General features: G+C 39.0%; 1 protein-coding gene across 2 annotated transcripts in view; it reads right to left on the bottom strand.

Moving 5' to 3' along the window:
* FIG4 (FIG4 phosphoinositide 5-phosphatase) overlaps positions 1 to 27,562 on the bottom strand; it is a 131,053-nt gene that overhangs the window by 29,012 nt on the left and 74,479 nt on the right. For both annotated transcript variants that reach the window (XR_003004555.1, XM_024755194.1), the window contains exons 16-22: positions 26,895 to 27,033; positions 19,983 to 20,041; positions 17,479 to 17,626; positions 14,815 to 14,898; positions 12,847 to 13,042; positions 11,754 to 11,836; positions 9,606 to 9,692 (exon numbers count right to left, since the gene is read on the bottom strand). Coding sequence is in view for 1 of the 2 variants with exons in the window: in XM_024755194.1 (XP_024610962.1) it covers positions 9,606 to 9,692; positions 11,754 to 11,836; positions 12,847 to 13,042; positions 14,815 to 14,898; positions 17,479 to 17,626; positions 19,983 to 20,041; positions 26,895 to 27,033 (796 nt within the window). In the remaining variant the exon portion in view is untranslated. The remainder of the gene's footprint in view (positions 1 to 9,605; positions 9,693 to 11,753; positions 11,837 to 12,846; positions 13,043 to 14,814; positions 14,899 to 17,478; positions 17,627 to 19,982; positions 20,042 to 26,894; positions 27,034 to 27,562) is intronic.

The raw sequence follows: 27,562 nt of genomic DNA, 5'->3' as shown, positions 1-27,562 counted from the left end.
AAAGATAATCTCTTCAATAAATAATGCTGGGAAAACTGGATATTCACATCAAAAAAAATTGAAAATGGACCCCTTTCTTACATCACACACAAAAGCAGAATTGGATTAAAGATTTAAATGTTAGGCCTGAAACCATGAAACTCTTAGAATAAAACATAGGAGAAAAGCTCCTTGATATCCGTCTTGTCAATGATTTTGTGGATATGACACCAAAAGCACAAGCAACAAAAGCAAAAATAAGCAAATGGGGCTACATCCAACTAAAAAGCTTCTGTACAGTAAAAGAAGTAATCAACAAAATGAAAAGGCAACCTATGGAATGAGAAAATATTTGCAAACCATGTTATCTCATAAGGGGTTAATAGCCAAAATATAGGGAACTCATACCACTCAATAGCACAAAAACAAATAATCCAACTAAAAAATGGGCAAAGGACTCTAACAGATATTTTTCCAAAGGAGACATACAAACGGCCAACATGAAAAGGTGCTCAACATCACTAATCATCAGGGAAATGAAAATCAAAACCATGAGATATCATCTCACACCTATTAGAATATTATCAAAAAGGAGAGATAGAGCTTCCCTGCTGGTGCAGTAGTTAAGAATCCACCTGCCAATGCAGGGGACACGGATTCAAGCCCTGGTCCAGGAAGATTCCACATGCTGCAGAGCAACTAAGCCCATGCACCACAACTACTGAGTCTGAGCTCTAGAGCCCACGAGCCACAACTACTGAAGCCCATGTGCCTAGAGCCCGTGCTCCACCACAAGAGAAGCCACTGCAATGAGAAGCCCGTGCACCACAACGAAGAGTAGCCCCCGTTCACTGCAACCAGAGAAAGCCCACGTGCAGCAACAAAGACCCAATGCAGCCAAAAACAAATTTATTAAAAAAAAAAAAAGTGCTAGCAAGAATGTGGAGAAAAGGGAACCCTTGTACATATTAATGGGAATATAAATTGGTGCAGCTACTATGGAAAACAGTATGGAGGTTCCCCTAAAACTTCAAAATAGAACTACCATATGATTCAGCAATCACAATTCTGGCTATTTATTTGAAGAAAACAAAAACACTAACTCAAAAAGATATATGTACCCCCCTGTTCATTGCAGCATTAATTACAATAGACAAGACATGAAAGCAACCTAAGTGTCCATCAATGGATGACTGGATAAAGATGTGTTATATATACACAAAGAATATTATTCAGCTATTAAAAAAAAAAGAAATCTTGCCTTTTGTTAAATGGATGGACCTTGAGGACATTATGCCTCAGTGAAGTAGTCAAAGAAAAATACCATATGATCTCACTAATACATGGAATCTTAACCAACCCCTCCAAAACAAAAACTGAACTCATAGAAACAGAACAGATTGGTAGGTAGTTGCCAGAGACGGGGTGAGGGGTAGGGGAAATGACTGAAGGTGGTCGTAAGGTACAAACTCATAAGATAAATTCTGGAGATGTAATGTACAGCATGGTGACTATAAATAATACTGTATTGTGTATTGAAAGTTGCTAAGAGAATAGATTTTAAAAGTTCTCACCACACACACACACAGTTTTAACTAGGTGAGGTGATGGATGTGTTAACTAACCTTATTATGGTGACCATTTTTCAGTATATACAGATATCAAATCATTACATTGTACACCTTAAACTGACACATGCTATATGTCAATTATATCTTAATAAAGCTGGACAAAATTAAATTTAAAAAGAAAATCATGATCCTATTTTAGCCTGTAACAATGTATAAATTAACTAATAAGGACATCAATGGTTTGTCAATTGAGAAAATCATGGGAGACCTGCCAAGCACTCTGTGTTGTTACATCTAAAACTGAAAATATACTATAGTGAAATAAAAACTTACAAATATCTATCATTTGTCTTGCCGTTTGCTTCAATTTGTTAACACTGACATTTCTCCCTTTTTCTCCCTCACACTTAACTACTGCATGATATTCCTTATAGAGGTAAAACTACTGAATATAAAATATTATTCATTCATAATTTATTTAATGCTTACTGCACACAAGGTATTATGCTAGGGACTGGGGACCCAAAGGCAGTTAAGCCTTGCCTCAAGTAACTAACAGTTTTTTTTAGATTAATTTCAGATTAAAAATACCACATAGTGGGGTTTTTTTTCTTTTTTTTTTTAACCAAGGACTTTCTGTTCCCATAAATTGGGAGGGATGGAAGAAAGGTGATTACAAAATATGAACGCACCTTTAATTTTGAAAACATAATGTAATTGATTTGCATGGTAGTATTCTTCAAATTTCTTCATAAAACCATAAGGAAAACGAATAATACTACGAAAATGTTAACCACAGAAAATTATGATACAACATTAAAAGACTATTGATGCCTGTTGGTGGATTTTGAACACAATTAGGACTTGATGGGACATGTACTTTATTTTTAAAATCATGTGTAAAAGCCCCAAAGGGTTCTGAGTCACACGTATGATGACAGACCTACATTTAAATATAAAATTAAAATGGTTTTTGTTGTATTTCAACCCAAGTTTTATCTTAACTGGAAAGACTTCTTGCATAAGCTCAGAGAAGACAAGGGCAATGAACAAACACATCATACCTGGGCATATAACATCATCGTGCAAAAGGAAAGGCTGTCAGGAAGGCGCGGTGGCCACTCCAGCTGCCCGAAACCATCCCACTCACCTTCCACACACAGAATTGATGATAATTTGGTAAACTAACAAAATAACAAAAGGTTAAACAGTTACAAAATGTGATTCTTGTATGCAGAGCTAAGAAAACCAATGAGTAATAACCCTCACATGGCCGTTATCAGATATGCAAATCTGTTCCCCCAGGATTAACCTGCTTGCTCATGTAAAAAAGGTGTTTTATGGGCTAAAAATACATTTAAAACCCTAATAAATTCTTCATCTCTATCAGTAATTGAAGGATTTTTTTCCTTTTAATCAGACCGTGGATCTCAAGAAAATTTAAAAACCATGTATAATAACCTATTTAACTCAGACCCCCATCAGAGAAAGATACAAAATTAACTTACTTGCTTTTTAAATCAAGAGCAGAAAAAAACCCACAAAATTACTGAATCCCTCTAATCTAAAACCTCTTGAGCCCCCGACAAATCGTCTTGACCTCATTATTGTCACAAATGAATGACCTTAGCTCCCAAATTTACGTTTGTCATGTACTTCCAATCCTGGTAACCAGACCTACTCAACTAAGCTAGAAAACTCCTGTCTCTAACACATTCCTCACATCTAATCCATTACCAAAATTTACCAATCCCTACAGAGTCTACCTTTACAAAATAAATCCCTTTATTTCAACTGCCAATAGCAAGCAGACTCCAATCACTTTCTTGTCCTGATGTTTCCAACAGATATGCTGTTTCTCTCTCTCCAATCCATTCTCCATGCTATTTCCAGAGTGACCTTTATCACTCCGCTGATTAAAACATGCTTCTAGGACAAGGGTCACTCTCTCTCACTTAGCATCTTTCTGATGTTGTTCCTGCCGGTCTGTCTCTGGCGTCCTTGCTGACAATCCCCTTGCACCAGACACAGAATTCCATACGGGTCTCCAAAAGCTGTGTGTGGTCTTGACCCTCTGCCCTCTCTGCCTTCTTCAACCAGGCAACCTCCATTTTTCCCTTAGAATTTAGCCTGAGGGTCAGCTTGCCCAGCAATCTGTCTGATTTGGATTCTTCTCTGCACCCCCAGAGCCTCCTCTGCTAACACCACAGCACCTCCTACACCTGCAATCACTGACACACACACCCGCCCCCCGCCCCCATCCCCGGGTCAATGTAAACCCTCAGAGGCAGGGACTATACCTCACTCAACTGTGTATTACTGTACGTACACCTAACCTGGAACATAGTGAACAGTCAATAAATACCTGTCATTTAATGCCTATAATGCCTTACCTAGAAGGTAAGTATACCTTACCTTATAGAAGTGCTAGCTAGGTTCTTGGAAAAAAAGAAAAACCCATATTAAGGGGAGGTACTCAAGTCCTCGTGTGAACCTACAGAATCCCCATAAATGGTATGCTTTGTAGTCACCAAAAACAAATAGTCAATATACTAAATTTTTAAAATATCAAAGTCATTTTAGATACATTAAATTAATTACACAAGTACCTACAATTAAATTTCCATTTATTATTCCTTATATGCTAGAAACCTTTCAGGATAGCCTACTCTGAAAGGTGCAAAAAATTCACCCTGTTCCATTAAATTTTCTTGTTTTACATAGTATACATAGTGCTATTGTAAATAATATTCAAACAAAGAGGCATTCAACATTTTTCTGTTTTTCCTTTATCCATCTAACAGCTTTTCATTTTGACTTTCAGTGTAGCTTCCTGCCACCTCTTTCCCTTGTTTAGGCACCCCAGCTCTCAATTCACTGTGAGTAATAAGAGTGTATTTTCCAAGGCCTGCATTTATTTTACCCACTTTGGATACACCACAGAAACCTCTCATCTGTTCCTGACCCCTTTTCTTCGTGACCTCTCTCCTCTCAGTTCAGTTTTGTTTCATTTTGTTACGTGGAGGCCTACTAAATTAATTTCATGGCTCACTAATGAGTCCAGGATTACAATCTGAAAAGCACTGTCGGAAAATACAGGAAGGAAATTTGTGTTGTGGAGAGATTACTGTATTTAAAAATAAAAAGAGCTAAAAATACCCTGGCAGGGCTGGAGAGAGAATGGCAAAAGAAAAAGAGGGGAAAAGAGAGGAACTAAAAGTAAAAGAAATAGGGAGTAAGGGGAAAGCAGAAAGAGATAATTAGGAAAGTATTTATAAGAAAAGCTGAAGAGGCTTAAAGAGAGAAAAGTAAAGGCCAGAATCAAAGAGAAAGAAAGACTTCTATGGTAATTTCTGGGGTGAGGGAAGAGGTCACAGCCTAGTTTCCTTGGGCTGAGGAATTGTTGTCACCTACCATCTCCCACCTGTGGAGGGAATTAGCTGATTAATCATTGATCACTGCCTCCCAACTGCTCTAATCCTTAAACCTTTAAAGACTGTACTCCCGGGTGTTCGGGAAAGATAACAAGGCCATTAAGGCAGAAATACTTCTTTAGGCTGCGGCAGAGAAGACAGCACTATCTGCAGAGGACGAGATGAAATCAATGAGGCAGGAGCGGGGGTGGGGAACCCCGGAGAGTGACTTGTATGTAGGGACTCATCACTGAAAACCGAGAAAAGTAACAAAGTTGAGCTAATCGTGGCCTAGTGTCATGCTCACCTCATCGGTGTGAAAAGGTGCCCTAATTCTGTGTAACAGCACGCTCTGATTTGTGAAATGCTTCCCCTAGCAGAAGCCCATTCCCAGGGGCATTCCCTCTAAGGTCAGTAAATGCTACTTACTGTGAGATGTACTTAGGGAATAAACTCAACTGTAGGGTCCTAAAACAGTAAACACACTTATTTAGCTCATCCTGCATTGGAAGAATCCTAAATTAGACACATTTTACCCAAACTTTATGTATTACATTTTGAACCACTTCTTAGAGGTAATTTTAAACAAGTGAGACATGTTCCTAGAATAGGTGAACCATGGAACAGCAGGCACTAATAACAGGCAAGTGCATGTTCTTTTTAACCCACACTGATTGGCACTTGCTGCTTAGTTAAAAACTCCTCAGAACTGGTGGGAGTGTACAATGAGGGCAGGGTGCTCTGGCATGAATACAGCAAATCACCGCTGGGCTACACAGCACCCCACCCGCCCTGGCACAGAGAGTCCTTCCACGCAGGCCCTTCTCATTCTGCATGTGGTCACAGGTGCAAGTGGAAGCAGGACAGAGAGAAAAAAATGCTAAAACCTTGGTGTGCTTACTTTTTTCCTCTATCAGAAGGCAGGAGAGGGCAGAGGGCTTATGAGCAGGAAATACGAGTAGGGAAGAACTAAAAAGTGTTCAAGGATGGGTGAGGTGGGTTTCTAGGGATGCTCGTGGGGCCCCATGCAGGCTCTGATGGTAATGGGAGGGGTGGGGGGTGAGAGTACATTTCAACAAACATTTACTGAGCACTCAATTTAGGTACTATTCAGGAGGCAGCAGGGAACACAACTCTTAAGAACCTACAACTTACTAGGATGACAGCAACTCTGAATAGCAGTAGCACTGTTCTCACGACGGCTTAAACAACCTCCACGTCATGTTACGAGTCAAGCAAAGTATGCTGGCCCAGGAAGCATGTCTACGTTTGGGACAATATGCTGGGTACCAGGAAAAGAGTAAAGGTATATTCTCTTTAAATATGAAAAACAATTTCCAAGCTCAATGGGGCTGAAACATTATGTCTGCATACAGAGCTGCCTACAAACTAGATCATGTCAGAAGATCAAAATGAGGGTTGGTCACACTAATAACCCAGTATTTTTACCACTGTGGGTATAAGAGCAGCTGGTAACACTAGGCATTTATAGCTTAGTGATGGAAAGCCAGCTCATCTGGGTTTGAATCCTGTTCCTCCACTTGCTAGCTGTTTGACCTTGGGAAAGTTACATAACTTCTCTGTGCTTCAGTTTCCCCATCTGTAAAATGAAGATAATAGTTAAGACCTACTTCCTAGAGTTACTGTGAGAATTGAGTTAATATAGATTAAGGTACATAGCATAGTGCCCATCACACACTGCTCAGGAAATGTTGGCTGATGTCATTTCTCCCTAATCACCACCCATACACCTAGGGAGTGGCATGAGTCGAAGGGAGGGTCACACTCACAGAATACAGCTATGAGTGTTTGGGCTGCCGGTGCAGACATTGACTAGTTTGGGGTTTAACATCCGCTTCTAAGAAATGTCCTGCAAGAGCTTGGGTGACCGTGCCCAGCTCCCCATGCAGGTTTCTGCACCTCTGCTTCAGGAGCCCCTAACCCACTGGCTCCCTGCCTATTGTTTACTGTCAATATATTTTACATTGGTTGTTGTATACCTCATATTTAGAAAAGGAGTATTGGTTTGCCTCATAATTTCAAGAAAAACTGGTAAGATTATGAATTGTCCAGAGATGAGTTGATACATATGTATATAAACTTAAAATAAACTTACTATCAATATATTTTAAAAAATACCAGAACCCAAAACATAATAAGATGAGAACTTCCAGGATCTCATATAAATCTAATTTCTCTTGGTTTTGGCATAGCTTTAGAAATTTAAAATTGAAGAGCTGACATTTTAAGAACCTAGTTACAGTTTCAATTTAAAGCACGCGTGCACACACACCAAAAACCAACACTCTCAGGCAGTTGCCATGACAACATAATGCAGCGCCTACCAAGCTCTTTGTTATCCTGCTGAAGATGCTGCACCAAGACACACTCATGTTCGATTCTGTACTAATTAAGTGGAAAACGTTAAAAAAAACCTAGATTCACATGGTTTTCATCTGTGCTAAGGCTCAGAAAAGCAAACACTAAATGTTTTGAGAAAAGGAATTTAAAAGTAACTTAACAGCAAGACCAATTACAGATCAAAGTAGACACAGTGTTGAAGGAAATGTGGGAACATGTTTTCCTTTTATTTTGTAATGCTATATTCACTTCATCACCTGCTCCTCCTAAGTTGTGCCATACTATTTTAATGGAAGAATCATTTGAATCATTTGGTCAACAGAGTCTCTTACTTTACTAACACATTGAAATACTTTCCTTCTTTGGCCACATATTTATCAGCTCATTTGGGAGCTCATACTTCCATATGCTAATTAGACCTACAAAAGAAAAACTGTCTCTAAGTTAATAGGAGTTCGTATGTTTTGTTTTTGTTTTTTTGTGTGGTACGCGGGCCTTTCACTGTTGTGGCCTCTCCCGTTGCGGAGCGCAGGCTCCGGACGCGCAGGCTCAGCGGCCATGGCTCACGGGCCCAGCTGCTCTGCGGCATGTGGGATCTTCCCAGGCCGGGGGACGAACCCGTGTCCCCTGCATCGGCAGGCGGACTCTCAACCACTGTGCCACCAGGGAAGCCCATTCATATGTTTTTTAAAAAAGAGAAAAAAAAATAGTGAAGGGGAAAGAAAGAAGGGATAAATAGCCCTTTTGGAGGCTGTGATAAAACAGTCTTGGTTTTCCTTCCCCTTCTCTGATTAGCCATCTCTGTCTCTCTCTCCTCAGCGTTAAACTCAGATCCCCTCAAGACTCAGCTGTAGACCTTTTCTCACTCTGTTATTCTCTTTTCCTAAGTGGTGTCATCTTTAACCAGAGGCTTTAATTATCACCAACATGCATTCACATTCCCAGAGGCTCTTTCCTGAGTTCCAGATCAGTTGATTCAACTGCCTCCTAAACATGGCCACTTTGATCCCCTTGAAAGGCAAACAGGTTCCTCCTACGATGCTCCTTACCTCGATAAATGGCAGCTGTCCATGGTCCTAACACAGGTCCGAATAGGTATTCAATACCTATTTGCTAAATGAATGAATGAATCAAACCTATTGTTTCCAAAAAACCTAACGGCCATCCTCGGTAAGGCCTTTTCCCCATACCCAACTATTTCACTATCCAGTCTATTTCACTTTTTAATATTTCCTAGATTCATCCCATTTCCAAAATCCTCCCAGCCACCATTCTCTAAGGCACCAGTCTTTGCCTGGATCACTACAGTAGCCTCTTAACAATTAGGAACACGCAGATGTAGTACATGGAGAAGTCAGGCAGTCAGTATCTATCAAATAATTTATTAAACAAACTGATAAAGTTGTACCAAGAAAAGGGAAGAGAACATTTACTAAATGTCAACTCTGTGCCAGACACTGATCTAGATGCCTTGCATATCCTACCTCATTTAATCACCACAGTGACCCCTTTTTATAGAGGAAACTCAGCTGAGCATGTGGCATCAGGAGCCACTCCTGGTCACATCCTTTGCTTTGTTTGGTCCCAACAAGCAGAGAACAATGATAAATAGGAAGAAGAAAGGGACAATGGTGATGATCACAACGTACTGAGGACGTATTCCAGACACTGATCTCAGCACTTTGTACGCATGATTTCATTTCAGCCTCACCATCCTCCTATGAAGCAGGTGCTACCATTAACCCATTTTGCAGATAAAGAAACTGAGCCCCACAGGACTTAAGTTACTTGCTCAAGGTAAAAAAAAAAAAGTGGCAGAGTGTTAAGTCAGGATATGAACCTAGTTCTATTTATTTAAGAATTTACTAAACTCCAAATTATTCACTAAACAGCAAGTTAACAGAACTGATGAAGATATAGAGCTAGAAAAGACAAACCACTCCTGCCCTCAAGGGTCTTGCACTGAATTTGAGGAGCCTATCTCCAGGGTCAGAGCTGTTTTTTCATCCCACTGCTATCCACTGGAGAGCAGAGTTTCTGGAGGAAAATCCCCACCAACTCCAGTCCCACCTCCAAAGGCAAGGCTCCCAACCTTTTCCCCATCCCCACAGCTACCCAGTTTTCCTCGGATACGGTATTACACCAGGAGGAGACGCTTTAGTGCTTGTACTAATTTGAGGACAAGACAATGTCTTTCTCATAAAGTCTTAAAAAAAAAGCACCCCGAATGGCATGAATACAAAGATTTTTTTTTTTTTTACAAGTCTAATCTAGTACTTACAATTTTATAACTCCATCTGGGCACCTGGAACAGAACTGCTGGCTGCTCTTGTCTTGTTTATGTTGACTCTGCCCCAGCTGCACAAATCTACAAATTATAACAGATACAAAGCTAAAGAACTACCTGCCACAAATTCAGTAGATCGCACAAAATGATATGGGCCTTCAAACGACAGTTATATGCTTACGTCAGAAAAGCACACAAGAGTACCCTATGTGACACAAGACTCGATTTATAAATGACTGCCTGATGTTAGAATGGGTTTATGAGAAGTAAAGGAGGAATGGGTTAAAATGTAAGTCATAACCATGGACATAGGAATGAAACAAAACGTGTACTTTGTTGCATCCCGTTTACTCAAACGTGATACAGAACTTGAGCCAAAATGTTCCTGAAGCCAGGGAGATGATCTTGTAAGGCCTCGCATATCTAAGGGTGACAGCAGCAGGAAGCATGGGGAAACGTGAGGCAGTGGCAGGGACGGGGATGTCTGCAGTGAGACAAACAACAAGGAAACGCCAGATCGGGCTAGGGATCCATCTCCTGGAGCAAGGATGCTGCTAAGCACCCAGGGCATGGAGTTGGTTTCCTCAGGACCACAGGAATCCCCAGGTATACATACGCCAGCCGCTTGGAAGAGTACTTTCATCTGAGCTGGAGGGGACTAAGGAGACCACCTGGTGAGCACCACTGCCCCCCCGCCATCCCCCTCAGAGAAGCCTCCAACGACACTAATCCAGACTCGCAGCTAAGGCCAAAGGGACTCGCCCCAGGCCAGCTCAGCAAGGTAAGAGGATGCCTGGCAATGGGCCACTGATATTTCTCAAGTGTACCCATCTGAAGTGTGGCCTGTGCTACATGCACCCATCTTCCCCTCAGGGATGCAGTTTGTAGTTTTTATGAGCTTTTTTTAAAAGTCAGGAAAAGTGCTGAAGAAACTACCAATTATTCAATCAGTACAGCACTATGAAAAACTTTTAAATTAGATTACTCTTATCCAAACTTTTATCTTCAGCAAGTGAACAGCCTTGACATGTACACTTATGCTCTGCAATAAAGTCATGTTACTCAGTCACTAACCCCAGATAAATCATTCTTCCAGATCATGTTGCTTATGAAGGCCCACTTCAAACAACTCCTAAAGAGTTGAGCTACGGAGTGTGACAGCTGTATGAATGTCTCTGCATGTCTATGTATCCAGGAGTGAGGAGGGTGTGGCTGAGTTCTGAACGACTCAGTTGGCTTCCAGTAAGACAGTGACGCACAGTCATACCCGTGCTTCTGTAGTCATCACATATTCTACAGCAGATCTTACTAGTTTGAAGCAGAGAGCTGAAAATATCCAGCTCAATGGATTCTGCAAAACAAATACCCTCCTTAAAAAAGACCTGGAGGTTAGTGCTCATTTATATTACAGTTTACACAAGCCAAACTTAGATGAAGTGGGTCCATGTTCACTTGCAATAATTAAGTCTTCTTAATGCATACATTAGGTTGAGGGGGCGTTTACAGTGGTCTCGTCAGGGTTTTAAGGATTTCTAGGTGAGGAGTTCTTTTGAGAATCTGATAACTATGAATCTTTGCAAGCGCACACACACACACAAAATTATATACGTGATTTCAGGGAATACCTTTTGGTAGATCGCCTCCTTTTAGCTAGGTCTTCCTAATAAAGGTTGATAACATTCTGAATTGGTGCCCCTACATCACTGCTTCCTTCTCCCTCCTCAGCCTCCACTCCCACCAGCAGCTCTCCACCCCAACCCTGAGCTGAAGGGAATACAAGGTCCTCAGCTGTCTGTATCCCAAGTTCATTTTGTAAGAAGGTACTTGATCTTGAGGATTTGTTAATGCAGGAATGCAGAGATGTCTATGAACTTCAGTTTGCAGCTTATGGGCAGTGAAAATACAAGTAAGCATCAAAAATTTCTATCACTGAGGGGCCCTGAGAGTCTCAGGCAGTAAGTAGGCCTTTTAACTCCAAATATAAATTGTTTCAGAATTCGACCTAAATGCTACTATTTTATTCCAAGTGGAATTCACTTCCTTCTGTATTGTTGACTATTTTCAATTTTTAAACGTTACACTAGATATAAGGTATTGTATTACATTTGCATTTGTCCTTAATCTCTCATGAAAATACTTTACCTTAAATAAATGGAGAGATCTTCTTCTGAGAGGCCATCTGAGAGGTTGATTCCATACACCTCTTTCATGGGCTGGACAACATTCTGGGGTCAAAAGAAAAGGGAACCAGGAAGAAGTTTTAGACATCTAGAATATTAATAATTTCCAAAGTTGAAGAAAATGAACCTGTGAATTTTCCCACAAAGGCAATCACAATGTTTCTTCAACCTGGTTCATTAAATTTCTCAGTTAATGGTTTTTTAAAATCTGACTTCATTTTCACTGAAATAGTTTATTTTAGGGTAAAAAACTATTAAGTAATTACTATTTGCTTTTGTATAGTGCAGAAGTTGGCAAACACTTTCTGTAAAGGGCCAGACAGTAAATATTTTAGGTTCTTTGGGTCATACTGTCTCTGCCATAACTACTCAACTCTGTTGCTGTTGTAGGGCAAGAGCAGCCATAGACAATATATAAACAAATAGGTATGGCTGTAAATAGGCATGGGTGGTTGTAAATAAAACTTTATTTACAAAAACAGGCAGCAGGATGTTTTGGCCAATAGGTTGTAGTTTGCCAACCCCAACCCATGGCAACGTGTCTATCTTTAATGACTTTTGGCCATTTCTAGAAAGCAAATTTCCCAAAAGCTAAATTTGGTTCTTCTGTGGTTTACTTGCCTTTTGTTTCCCCTCAATATATTGGTAATGTCAAATTGAACAGGATGAACTTCCCACTGGGGTTATGCAAAGATTGTGAGGCCTAGATCCAAACCCTGCATTCCAACAATGTGCTGAGCAAGGGAATAAACGGATGGGCTACTGTACCAAAGTAATAAGTGGATGGGCTGCTCAGAGAGGGACAGGATTCTTTTAAGAATTCTGAAGTGACAAGAAATTTACTGTTACACATGGAAGCAAAAATGCCAGTTTCAGAAAGCATTTTCAGTAATGTCTTTGTCAGATGTATTCATCTCTGCAGTGCCTGCAACACTGTGCATTAGAAAGGTATGAGTGAGGTAATGTGACCTTTTCTTGCTCTCAGCCTTTTAACTGAAAGCGGGATTTTGGAGATGAGCCTCATGCCGGACTGCACACTCTCCTCGGCCCCTGACCTCTGTCACTTTGGCACTGTCGCCTGTGTCAGTCATCTTCACGGGCGTGGAGCGCTGGGACACGGAGCCCTCCTCCTCCCGGTCGGTCCCGGAGTCGTCCTCAGAGCTGCTGGACACGGCCTCCTCGCTGGGCGGCGGTGGGGCACTGGCGGCCGTCTTCCGCTGTAACACAGCTTCTTCTCTGTTGCTCTTGTTTCTTTAAAAAGATGAATACGGATGTGAACCATCTGTAAACCGAACCCTCAACGCTTACTGTGTATCGCTGTGTCCCAAAGCCTTAGTCCTGGTGGAGCATAAGAAAATGACCGTGAGAAGCCAGCTTCTGGATTCAAGTTGTGCTAAAGGGAAAAGTTTAATATTTTATCATGTACGTGCTGACCTTATATGAATTTAAGCTTTGTTATAAATTCAGAAAATAAACAAGTATGTGCTTGTAGTGTGCAGAAAAGTCTTTTCACCGCTTGGCTACTGTGTCTTCCTTTGGTAAGTGAAATCAGTATTTTCAAAATTTATAATACCGTAATAGAAGACTATTATGTTTGAGATATTAGTAAAATTACCTATAATTTGTGGAAGCTTCAAGAAAGGGTCGATAGCCAAATCCATGTATATTTCTGTCCCTCCTATGAATTTTTAGCAATCACAGTGGCATCTGATTACTTGTACCAAAGTAATGAGCAACTGATGAACATAAACTAACATTTTAAATTGTTTTATTACTAAATAACTATATTTTCTGAACATTCCTTCTAATAATAGGGAGTAGATGGGGGGAAAAACATAGAAAAAGCCCACACTTATTTACTTCTATTTTAGTGCCAAATTTGAGAGTAGTAAGAATATTGTTTTAATTCAGAAAACATTTTATGGTAATATTTTTGGCGTTTATGAAAAATATTTAATATATTTAATATTTCACTCTTACTTTAAAAAATTTTCTGCAAGGGACTTAAAATACCATAATATTCTGCATTTTTAGGAAAGAAACATGCAATACTATCTAACCACGGGTTAGATACTACAGAAAATAAATTCATTTCTAACTTTCTGCAACTAAAAATTAAAGTTGATACATTTCAGTACTATACACTAATAGAGCTGATCCTTTACGTATTTGTCCCAGGAACTCCTTAAATTCTAAATGTCCTGAGGATGTTAACCTTCTTATAAATTCCTCTTCGCATCTGGTCCAGGGCTTAACATGCAGCTATTTAAGGCCACATATTTAAGCCACATAAATGGTGTATCTGGAAAACAGTAATATATATCTCATTGTATAAATCACACGTAGCTAGAATCCAATTAGGCCCCCGTACACACTCCCAAATACAATTAGGACTCAGAATCTACAGGCTGGCCAGGGTTTCTGGCCAGGGCCTAGGAGAAATCTTATCACTGGGATTATTCAGGTCAGTGGCAGTAACAGAGATTCTTACGCTAGAACACATTTCATTCCAGTCTCAAAGCATAAAGACTGTAAACATGGTTTGTTCTCTTCCTCATATTATTGCATATAATAACAGTCATCCCCAGAACAATGTCACAGTAATACACAGAAAATCTGTTAAGTTCTCTGAGCATTTGCTTTAATGTTGCCTCAGGATGCCAACGAAAATAAATACAACTAATATAAATTCTTACCTAAGCATTTTATGTTGTGGGAGAGAGGATGCTGAGTTATTAAAGGACATACATAATATCTGCTACCTGCCTTTATGCCATCTGGGAAACTCCTGATTTAAAATAGTAAAATGCATCGTGTTGCTGGAATTCCCGTGAATTACACTTTCAGTGTCTAACACTTTTTAATGATCCCAGTGCTATAAAAAAGCTACCTGTATAGATGCAGTGAATGGACTGCTCCAAACTATGTGACTTGAAGTTATTAGTTTTTGGTGGAGATTATATTGTAAGCGCTATATTATTTTACATGAATCTTTAAAATTTCATTCTATATGCAAATCTTACCCCAATACTGATTTTCCGGTTTCATCTGGCTTACGCACTGTAAACGGGCTTGGATCAATGCCAAAAGTCTTAGGCATGAAGTCACTGAAGAAAGGGGAAGAAAATTCCATGTGAATCACTGTCCGTCCAGAGGACTGTCCACTTCTATCTCAATTCACATTCTTACACGATTCCTTCTTAGCCCTAGGAGGTATATATATTCTAAGCCAAATAATCAGGGGAGTTTAGGTAATCTGGGCCGTAAAACCCCATGAACTAATGGTACTCAGTAACTTCAATGTTAGCAGTCCTCACTGTGAATTTTCTCTGATTAAGAGATCCAATAGTTTTGAATTTAAGATTTTGTTTACTGGAGGAGAGTTGGTATCTGAATTACTGCTAAGATGCATACCCTCTGGTTGTATATCACGAATTCGTTTTCGGGTAAAATTAAACTCATAAAACCAATGGCAAGACACTTGGCTGCTCAGTTTTATGGACAATGTTTTTATTACACAATACCACCTAAGGAGGCGGACATAATGATCAAAAACGCAGTGGTATGAATTGAAGTATCAACACCTACCTCATTAGGCTGGGGTTAATTCATTAAAACACTGTTGGAACACTTTAAATAGAAACTGTTAATTTACCACTTACTGAGATAAGCTGAAGCTACTTCCTCACGATACAGGGCCTACTTTACTATTACCGCTGAAGCCCTTTAACAGATGCCAAAAAGGCAACAGTTGCATGATTTATGCAGATAAGACTCATAACTTCTGGCAAGGATACTTCTCCAAGTGTGTGATTCAATATTACATTTTTTGAAGGAAAAGAAAGTAATATTGAATCTGACTCAAAATGCCTACTTAACAGTTTGAAAATGTTGTTTTCAAAATGCAAGTGGTTTAATTTTTCTTTCTTTCTTTTTGAACATACACAGTCCCTCTTCATTATTTGTGGATGCCATATTTGAGAATCTGCTTACTCACTAAAATTTATTTGTAACCCCAAAGGCAACACTCAGAGCTTTTGTGATCACTCGCAGACAAGCGCATGTGCAGCGCGGTGAAAAATTAGAGTAACCCAACGCTCACATTCCCAACCGAGGGAGAACAAGGTGACACTCTGCCTTCTTGCTTTAGCTCTCATACTGAAAACAAGTGTCCTTTTCACAGTCTATTTAGTGCCATGTTTTTCACATTTTTGTGCTTTTTGGAGATTTCACTGTCTAAAATGGCCCCCACGCATAGTGCGGAAGTTGCCTGGTGTTTCTAAGCAGAAGAAAGTTGTATGTTATAGAGAAAATACACGAGTTAGAGAAGCTTCATTCAGGCATGAGTTATAGTGCTGTTGGCTGTGAGATCAATGTTAATGAATTGACAATATATATTACACAAGGTATCTTTAACAGAAGCATACAAAATAAGATTACGTATTGATTGGCTGAGGAAAATGTTATGACCAGATGTTTTCAGGAAACTAACCCTGTATTTCTCCTAAGAGCAGTGGTTCAGTGTTCTCTAACTCAGTATCTGTAGGAAATTTACAGAGCATTAAATGCTGCCAATAAATAAAATCGACTGTATATCTGTACATACACATATAAGTAATATCATTCACCTTTTGCTGAGTTGAAAAATTCTGGAAAATGACAATAACCTTACAGTTACAACTGCTAAACTTTAACAAGGTAACTGAAAATGAAGCAAGTGAAAATTCCAAACTTTCTATCTGAAACTGAAGCAAAATGTAGAGTGATTTCTAGGAAACAAACCATGGAATATGTTTCTACATGTACCATGTTAAGTTTAGGCATACATATATCACATTTGAAGTAAATGAAAAGTACAAAATGTAAATACAAAAATGTAAACTTTAGTATAAAACATAATGATCAAAAACTGATTTTCTTTGCCTAATTTTCTTAATCTAGTACCATCATCTTCCTAAAAGGCTCCGCCAAACTCGAAAAGAGACAGAAAAATGAAGTATGTTCAAAGGTGGAGAGATGTCTACAAACAATGTCATATGAGTTATGAAAGAAAGAAGGATATTTACCCTGAAAAAAATTAATATTGCTTTCTCAAATATCTAGAGGGCTATCACACAGAAGAGGAACTAGACTTGTCCTGTGCCTAATAAAAACAGTAATATAATAAGAGTCCCCATTTATTAGTAACCCACCTGTGCCAGGTACTACGTTAGGCACTTGGTGCATGTGTGTCTGTGTGATACACACCCCTCTCTATATGAAATGAAGAAACAGACTCACATAAGTTGGGTAATTTTCTCTAGGTCACACAGGTAGGCAATGGCTGGTCTAAGATTCACATTCCGGCCTTTCTAATACCAAAGACTATGCTTTTTGTCCACTAATTTATGCTGGCTCTCAATTTCTAAGTTCAACTTAAGAAGCTGAGTTTATTCCAAATGAAAAATCAGGGCCGAAGGGAGGCAGATTTCAACTTATCTAAGAGAAAAATTTAACTCCAGTTGTCTAACTGTAGAAGGACAGCCTCCTGAGTAGCGGGCTCCCAATCGCAGGAGGCATTCAGAGGCTGGACAACCACCTGCTAGCAGGCTTACAGAACAGATTCCGAGTAAAGTAAGATATAGCTGTACAAACTAGGAAAACTATAGCTCCCCAATTCTTCCAGTTTCAGAGAACTCACAACATACCGCGCTGAACTCGTCATAGCCAAGCAAAAGGTGTCATCAAAGCTACTCAGCTCGTATGGTCGAAAAAATTCGTTGTGGATGTCAATCTCCTCTTCGTATTTGTGAAACTTCTTCACTATCAACTTCTTTAAGTTCGCAGCACAGATAACTAAGAGAGATACTGCCTGTTACTCTTAAAGCCTTTAGATTACATCTCTCAAATATTTCTGTAATATCAACTGTGTTCACAGAGAGCGCATTGAACAAGTTCAGCTCCTGCCTCTGGCACTCTCACGCTTGGAAGAGGAACAAGATATGTGCACAGAATATATACTGCAAAGCTGAGCGTGACAAACTCTAAGGAGGTGGGGACCTCTGGAAGGGGGGTAGGAGTGGGGAATTATTTTAGAAATAAAATTATTCAGTTCTTTAAATTCCTTTTTGCTCTTAAATAAATACCCTCTGCCTTCTAGATAAAAATTATGCAATTTCACTAAATTTTCCTTTATATTTCAAATCCTATTTACGGGCAATATTAGGCTGTTGAAGTCCTATCCTTTTTCCCAGAACAACCAAATCTTAGCAATATGAGTTATGATTTTACCCAGAATTTCAAGGTAACAAATACTTTTTAGAAGTTAATTAATAATTTATTAAGAACCGAAAGTCATTTGCAACCTTTTCTACTTTATGGCCTTCACCACCCAAAGTTGGGATGGTCAACCATGACTAGATGGAGTCCTCAACTGGAATGTTCCAGATTGGCAATAGATCTTAATATCCTTTCACAACTGGGAAAACTGGCTTGCCCGTGGTCAGGGGAATCAGTAACAGAATCAAGAATAAACTCTATTACAAACTGGTCAATTATTTAATTTGGGAACAAATTATATTCTTTTAATATAAAAATTTTCCTGCCTTTCTGACAAATTAATAGATAATTTAAACTTCAGTGGCTAAAACGTACTTTTATACACACATCTGTACTTTTTTTCACTGCTTAGATATAGGAAAAGTTTTTATTTCTCCTTGTGAATGGGTCTTCACTTCCTCCCCATTCCCCCCAAATATCCAGACATACATCAAGTACTAATTTTAAATGATGAACTAATACATTATATACACTAAACATTTGAGGGACATACCTAATAACTGTAAGATACAATATAACATATCAGGCTACTTAGATAAAAGTATAACACAATCTCTGCCCTTAAAAACTGATTCACTTTGTTATAAAGCAGAAACTAACACACCATTGTAAAGCAATTATACTCCAATAAAGATGTAAAAAAAAAAATTAGAACTTCCCAACTATAAATGCTTGCAATTTGGGGAGGCAATTCAAAATTTTAATTAATTCATTAATTAATTCTATTTACTGTTTTCCTCCTGAAAGATCAGAGGAAATTCTGTGGCCCGGAGTTAAAATCTTGAGTGCGTTCCCTCTGAGGAGTTCACTCCTCTCCTCTGTGAGGCTGGAGGAAGGTTTTAGGAGGCAGATTAGGAGCTCCTCAGAGCATGACAGTGATGGATGGTACACAGAGCGCGTGTAAGGAACTCCAGATGCAGTTGGTGGCTCCTCTGTCGGGTATACAACCTCCAAAATGATCTTTATATTAAATTTCTACCTTTTGAACAAATTTATCTTTTGGTATAAATGTTTCTGTACTAGCTTTGAATCCTGATTGAAAGTAAAATGCTATGCCTCTGATGGGAAAAAAAAAAAAAAAAAAAGCTAAGATGTTGTACCCCAATGTTCACTACAGCACTATTTACAATAGCCAGGACATGGAAGCAACCTAAATGTCCATCAACAGAGGAATGGATAAAGAAGATGGGGTACATAGATACAATGGAATATTACTCAGCCATATAAAAGAACAAATGCCATTTGCAGCAGCATGGATGGACCTAGAGACTGTCATACTGAATGAAGTAAGTCAGACACAGAAAGACAAATATCATATGATATCACTTATATGTGGAATTAAAAAAAAAGGTACACATGAACTTATTTACAAAACAGAAGTAGAGTCACTCACTACACATGAACCTTATTTACAAAACAGAAGTAGAGTCACAGATGTAGAAAACAAACTTATGGTTACCAGGGGAGTAGTGGGGGAGGGATAAATTGGGAGATTAGGACTGACATATACACACTACTATATATAAAATAGATAACTGCTGTACAGCACAGGGAACTCTACTCAATTCTCTGTAATGGCCTATATGGGGAAAGAATCTTAAAAAAAAAAAGAGCGGATGTATATTTAACTGATTAACTTGCTGTACACCTGAAACTAACACATTATAAATCAACTATACTCCAATAAAATTTTTTTTTAAAAAAGCTAAGATGTTACAATCTCCTATCTATTGTAATAGCAACATAACAGTGAGTAGTCATTCATTTCTTTCTAATAAAATATTATACACAAAGAATTGAATGCATCAAGCTCATTTAAGAATAATTCCAAAGTATATTAGTATAAAAACTAAAAGAGAAACAGTATACCTACCTTCATCATAAGGCAGTGGTAAATGTTTTATTACCTCTGGTGTCCACCAGTAAGTATAACTATTAAAAAAAAAAAAAAAAGAGATAAGATGGCCCAAATGTAAATGCAGATTTTCTACAATTCACTGGATAAAAGGGTGTATGGTCTAGAGTAAGATGCTTTTAAAAACACGGCTGTGAAGCTTTTGGCACAGTAGGTCTTCAACATGTTCATTCCTTTCCCAACCCCTTCTTGTTTCAACTACATCACAGATCTACAAAAATGCCATGTACACGTCTGAGAGTCAAGGTGCTGTGATGTTACCTACTTTTAGCTAAAAATGATTCGGGTATACTAAGCCAGACTCTATGAGCTGCTGTTTACTGTGCCTACTTTATTACCCTGCCCCCCGGTGAGCAGCGGGGCTGTGACCCAAGTCCTACAAGTAGGATTCTCCTGCGTGTAGTTATCTCAGAGTTAGATTACTTTTTCTACTCTGCTCTCTGTGTCTGGGTCTGTGTATATGGTTAAACAGTTCAGGAAAATCATTAAGTAAATGGATAAGCCTAAAGAACAAATTTCCTTAAAAAACAGTATAGCCCCTGTTAATCTTTAACTGTAAACATTCACTACTTGATTATAGAGGCCAGTCAGAGTAAGGCTGGGAATTTCAATCATCTGGATTTCTGCTAGAAAACTCAGAGAATCTGAAAGAATCCTGAACTGCCTTTTCTCTGAACACTGAATTTAATTCTAAATCAAATTCTGATGAAATGGATATTTATGAGGAAAATGCTATATCAAAGCTAATGAGAGCTAGGAAGAGGAATGATGTAAAATGGGATATCAAATTTAAAAAAACAACAGATTTTCAAAAGGTTCAGAAAAAAGAGCCTACAGCCAAAAATGCTAAAAGATCATTTAAAATAAATGAAAGGCTTTCTAAAAATAAAATGTTGACATTACAACCTTGAATAACCCCAATTATGATGAATGGGGAGTATTTAAAGGAAACAGGCAACGTAGAGAACTCTCCTAGAGATGGCAAGCAGATACATGACCAAGGATGACCAACAAAAGAACCGGGGAGCCTAGTGAACTGTGGGGGTAGGGTGGGTAGTACTATGATAACAGGAAAGACTCCTAAAGTTTTGCCTTGAGACTGAAGTTATGCTTTAGAGCAGTGCTTCCCAAAATCAGTGTACACACAAAAATCCCTTGGAGATCCTGTGAAAAGGGAGATTCTGATTCAGTAGGTGGGGCCTGAGATTCTGCATTTATGACAAGCTCCCAGTGATGCCAAAGGGGCTGGTCCTTAGACTACTTTTTGAATAGCAAGGCTTTAAAAGCATGAAAAGAACAGAAAAGGGATAAGTCTGCTGCTTACAGAGAATTCATTCAGTCTTTCAACATTTATTAAGCACCTACTGTGTATCAAGTACTGCTCTATATGTTAGAAATGCCATGTTGAAAATAATGACAGAGAGTGTAGAGCTACTTAATTCCAGTATTGTTTCCATCTTCACCAGGCATAGTAAGTTTCATGCTGGAAAAAGAAATACACAAGATAAGAGGGAACTGTGCACAGCCTAAGAGGTGGAAGGAAGCAGCAGAACCTCTCTAAGAGCACTCAAGTGTCCTGGGACAGTTGAGATCAATAATCTTTTAAGAAACAGTGAAGAACAGAACTGACATTGGGAATGGGCAAATGCAGTCTTGATGTTCAAAAGTGAGAGGGTGAAAGATTCCAAAAACTGTACAGCGATAAGTGTGATGTCAGTGCAGGCGAGATAATGAAACAAATATTCACTAGAGACATACTGTGAGTAACCTAAAAAGACGACCAGTGGCTTCTATGAATCCACATATATTCTCAAAAACAAGCCACACCAGGCTATTCAGACTATCAGATCAGGAGAATGAAAAAGACATGGATGTGTGTGTGTGTGTGTGTCAGAGAGAGAGAGAGAGAGAATTCGCACGTGAGCAAGAGAAGGTATCTGCTTGCGTTAAGTAATTTCCTAAAAAATGGTGCACACGATGAGCTTACTTAGGAAAAAGAAGTAAGCATTATAAAGAACGTGTTTTAACTCAGAATGTACCATGTGGAGAAAAAGAATTAAGAGGATCACCTTAATTAGTGCTTTTTTTTAGTATTAGTGCTTTGAGACCAGGCCATAATTTTTTTTTTAATATTACTAAACTGTATCTCCCTAAGCAAGATAAAGCAACTTAACAATACTTTATTAAAAGTCCAACTCTGGGACTTCCCTGGTGGCCCAGTGGTTAAGACTCCATGCTTCCAGTGCAGGGGGCACAGGTTTAATCCCTGGTCAGGGAACTAAGATCTTACATACTGCGCGGTGAGGCATAAACAAACAAATAAATAATAAAGGTCCAACTCTTCTGCGTGGGTCTCAAGCAAAGAAGCCCAAAGAAATACCTGCCCTGGGGAAGCTGGGCTGAGATGGATGGACGAGGAGGGCATCTAAGAGGACTGAACCCAGGACTGGGGGACCTTCATCACCCGACCCACCAGGCACTTTCACCCTGAGGAAGAGCACCTGCACTGGGACAGAAATCTGCTTTGGGACCAGGTATCAGAGAACAGGAGAGTGCAGGTTGGTCCCACTTCCTCCTTTGCATAAATACCTAGTAAGTCAGCTTCTTCTCTCTTTTTCAGTCCCCAGTATTAAGAGTGTTCAATTCCACTGGCTCACATAGAAAGGTTAGGAAGATCTTAAAAGACTCTTTAATTCCCCTAGTAAACTTGGGAGCCCCCTGAAATAATATATATGAACTTGAGCAAAGCCAAGTTGATATTGATACATGTGAACAATACAGAGAAATGTGAGCAGGATGACAGGATAGTCAAGCGCTGACAGCATAGTAAGTTACAGCTGCCTAAATGATTCCAACCAAACATCACAAAACAATGTTAAGGTGGAAGGAGTTGTGCGATGGTATCCCACAGGTCTCTGCCATCTACCCTACTCTATTCAAGGACTTACCCTATGTCATCAAGGACTTGTAGGATCAAGATGGCCAGCTGATTAATTCTGAAGAAGCTACAAAACTTGAGGAAAGAGTTAATAAAAAGGATATATATTTACGTACTTTTTTGGAAGGAGGCAAAGGATATACAAGCATGACAAGATGGCATAGATAAGGCCTGGCACTTGGACATGTTAAAAAGACTTGGGGGTCTTCCCTGGTGGTGCAGTGGTTGAGAATCTGCCTGCTAATGCAGGGGACACAGGTTCGAGCCCTGGTCTGGGAGGATCCCACATGCCGCGGAGCAACTAGGCCCGTGAGCCACAAATACTGAGCCTGCGCGTCTGGAGCCTGTGCTCCACAACAAGAGAGGCCGCGATAGTGAGAGGCCCGCGCACCGTGATGAAGAGTGGCCCCCGCTTGCCACAACTAGAGAAAGCCCTCACACAGAAACGAAGACCCAACACAGCAAAAATAAATTAATTAATAAACTCCTACCCCCAACATCTTCTTAAAAAAAAAAAAAAAGACTTGGGAGTCCCAATGGATAGGAAGCCCAAGAAATTAACATTACAATGGCATTACTGAAAATAGTTAATGTAATCTTACACTTAATGATTAAAAAATAGATTATCCAGGACAAGGGGAATAACGGTACCAATGGTCCCATAACAGTTGGCACAAATTGGACCAAACTCTGACTACTATTGGACCCAGGTCTGGATACCAGAGTTTAAAAAGAGCACTGACATAGGCTGGAATACAGAAGAGAGCCTTCCGAATGCTAAACAGACTTAGAACTACAGTATAGGAGAAACAGCTAAGAAAGTGGAGCCGTATTTAACCTGGAGAAGAAGAGATTTTGAGAACGTGTGAACTTGTCTTCATCTGTTTAAAAGACTATCAAGTGGATGAGGAAACTGTGTTCTCAAGGTCTCAGGGGTTGAACTAAGATTACTAGGAAAAGTTATAGAGAAGCAGATATAGGCATGATATGAGGAAGAATCGTGTAAGTGAACTGTCTGAAAACTACCTCTCAACCAGACATGCCCCTGTTGACAAACCAGGGCCAGACAAGCATAGTCTGGGAATACACAGAGGGAACTCACATATCAGACAGAGAATAGAGCCAGGAAACCTCCCAACTCTGAGTCAATGAGATAATTAATGCTTAAAGTCTAAAAGTATCTTGGTGACATTATCAACACTCATTCAGTAAATGGCATCTGAGATGATATATGACATATTAACCTATTTCAGAACAAAGCTTCAATCAGTGGTTTTGAACACATCAATAAACATGGGGTTTTGAGCCACAAAAGTAGTTACCTCAAGAGGATTGGTTTGGACAAACTTTAGGCAGAGCTAGGTTTATTCCCCCTTCCCTTATCATTCAATAAAAATGTTATTTCAGAATAAATCATTGGTAAACACAGTATAAAATACATGATGGTCACCAAGTTTGGAAACACAAGCGAATACATAATAAAGTGTTCATTGATGTTATGTTATAATAAGTGATAAAATAATATTATCTAAGTTTCTAGATTTTATGGCCATCCTATATGATTTTTAATAAATGTTACAACTAGGGAATGTAATCCCTTTAAAAAATAATAAGAATACAAACACCTGTTGGACTTACTATGTGCTAAGGATTTATATGATCTCATCTGATTCTCAGAAAAACCTACACATCAGACACTATCATTATCTCTATTTTACTGATGTGGAAACTGAGAACTGGACCTTGCCTCTGGTCACACAGGTATTAACTGCAGGCAGTCTCTCCAGAGCCTGGCTGCTTCAGGACTGTGTTGATTGTGTGTCAGACCCAGTACTAGGTACTTCCCACCCATTTTCTCATTTAATCCTCAAAATGACCTGTGAGGTGTGTATGGTCATCTCCATTTTACAGTTGGGAAAACAAGTTTTCCAGGTGTTTAGAAAACAAGTTTTCCAGATGTAACACACTTGCAGAAATTCCAACTCAGCTCTACCCTGACGTCCATGCTCCTGTCTGGTTACCGCCTCTGGCTAAACTGTTCATTCCTTCTGAGAATTATAATACTGATTTAACTGTCATCAACATAACTGGTATAGGTGGTGACACTAGAAAGTCCAAAATAAAGCACTGAAATTTATCTGACAGTCTTTATAAGTACTGTGGATGAGGAGTATCAATTGTTGATGCCAAAATCCAATTTTTGGAATTCTGACATTCTAGAGAAAAAAAACCAAACAAACCAGGAGACAAAGTCAACTGTGAGAGACATAGTATCTACTTTGATAAGTTTATTTTCAGTGGGAGACCTCTAGCTGATTCTTGCTGTACCATCTAACCAGCTGAATAATCTCAGTCAAGACACATCCTCTCTGCACTTCAGTTTCCTTTTTTTTTTTTAAATGGGAATGTAACATCAGCTTCCTTTTATTCCCACAAATAAGCGCCAACACTGCAAGTGGTTACTCAAGGTAAGCAAGTGGTTTTAACTTACGCTTGTAATTTACTAGCTAATTTCAGCAACAGAAAATCGAGTTTTGTTTGTTCCCAAGTTGTATCTTAAGAGCTTCAATACTTTAAGTTAATATAAAGTTTTAGAAAGTCAGCCACATTTACCCATAGTCAGCTGCATTAACAAAGCTAAATATAGGTATTTACACTTATCTCTCATCAAATAAACGTAATTAGCTCCAGATTTTTTGTCAGCAAAAATTCAAAGCAATCATTTATTAATCTTAAATGTAGTGGAAAAACCAGAACTGCTTCATTTATAGGGAAAGTAAGCTCAAGTATTAAGCTGGCTATTCCAATAATATATGTACTTAAAAGTACAAAGGTGAGAAACATATAAACTCTGACGTTTCTTTAATATTTTAAATATTCCTGAAGTATCACAGAATTTGGTAACAACTGTAACATCAGCACTTGCTAATTCACCAGTTGTTTGTGGTCTGTCCACACAATTAGCCCAGACTGGCAATGACCCTTGTAGTGCTTGAGAGGCATCGCTGCACAAAATAAGGACTACATCACACCGATCTTGTGAGAGGAAAGCGTTAGGAGCAAACCTGACATCACAGGCCTTTGAGCGGAAGGCACCAGGCTCCAACCTCGTATGTGAAAAATGCTGCCCATTATTAGTACATGACTCTTCAATTAAAAATGTTAAGAGTCCTCTATTAAATCCTCACAATGACTTTGTGATGTGTGTCCTGTCATTTACTTTTTGTACATGAGGAAAATGAGGCTTAGAGAGATTAAATAACTAGTTCAAGGTCACACCACTGCAGAGACTCCAATTCTACCTGACCCTGAGGCCTGGGCTACAGGGCGTCCTGTCAAAACACCTCAGGGAAACAGTTCATTTCTTTGGGGACTATTACTACCAATTTAACTGTCATCAAAATAACCGATACTGCTGAATGACTCTAGAAAGCTCAGACTGAGCAGTGGGGGTGGTGGGAGTGGTATCTGCCACTAGCGCCACTGCTCTAGTTTCCTGTCCTCCCTAGTGTCACCAAGAGTTCCTTGTGCTTCTTGGAGGAAAGAGCGTTGGAATTCCGAAGTGAGGCTGCTTAGACACCACACTTAAAAACCAAACACTGACTCCTGAAATGTTGAGTTCTTTATCATTCCACATTTGTGGGAAGCAGTCAAAAATGATGTCAATGGTTTGCTTGAGTGTAGCTTCAAATTACATTCAATGGTTAAGTTCTGAAACTTTATATCTTATGGAAAATGCCAAACAACTGCATTTGTTAATGATGATTTCCCAAACCTACTATCAGGACATCAACAATACTAAATTCCTCATGGCAAACATGTAGCAAGACTGACTACTTTAGCCTATATGACCATTTCTCAAAACGAAAACTATCTCACATTCATAATAACATCAAATCTGAGTTTACACAGTAGACTAGGGAAAAAAATACCTTCTTCTTGTTGGTAAAAGTCTCATGGTATTTTTATGATGCAAATAAAAATCTGTCGGGAGTTCCCAGAGATGAGGTTTCCCTTCAGTGGGATGGAAAACTCCCAGGAAGAGATTAATGGAATCTTGTCTATCAGCATCTAAAAAGCAAAAATATGTATTTCAGGAAATCCATTACTGACATAAAAAACTCAGGGGAATGTTCTCTTAGGAGGATAATGGTACAACTGTGATTTCATAGAACATACATCTGAAAATAATAGCATTTATACTTCAAAAGTCACACACATACACAAAATCTAAAACAGCCAAGATTTTGAGAATTAAAATCTTGCTTCAAAATGTTTCCTTTTTACTCTGTGCCTCTCATAACACAGAGGATAGTGAACATAAACTGCTTCTTGAATTTTGAGAGACTCTTAAAAATCTTTAAGAACTGCCATAGTACCTTAGTGATTGTATTTTTAGAAAACATTCCCACTGTATGTTAGTTTACCTGAAACAAAGGACATCTTCACTTTACTGCAAAGTAGAGATGTCAGAGACAAATAAAGTGACCCAATTTCTACCCATATTCTGTTGCACAACCTTGAACAAGTCAGCTTCCAAGTTTCTGCTTTTAATCCATGAAAAGACATTCTCCATTTCTTTAGCAGAGACAATGTTTAC

Source organism: Neophocaena asiaeorientalis, unplaced genomic scaffold (assembly GCF_003031525.2).
Source record: "Neophocaena asiaeorientalis asiaeorientalis breed wild unplaced genomic scaffold, Neophocaena_asiaeorientalis_V1.1 scaffold105, whole genome shotgun sequence".
Classification (NCBI taxonomy): Eukaryota; Metazoa; Chordata; class Mammalia; order Artiodactyla; family Phocoenidae; genus Neophocaena; species Neophocaena asiaeorientalis.
Note: the sequence above shows the minus strand (reverse complement) of the source record. Positions and strands in the feature narration are given on the sequence as shown.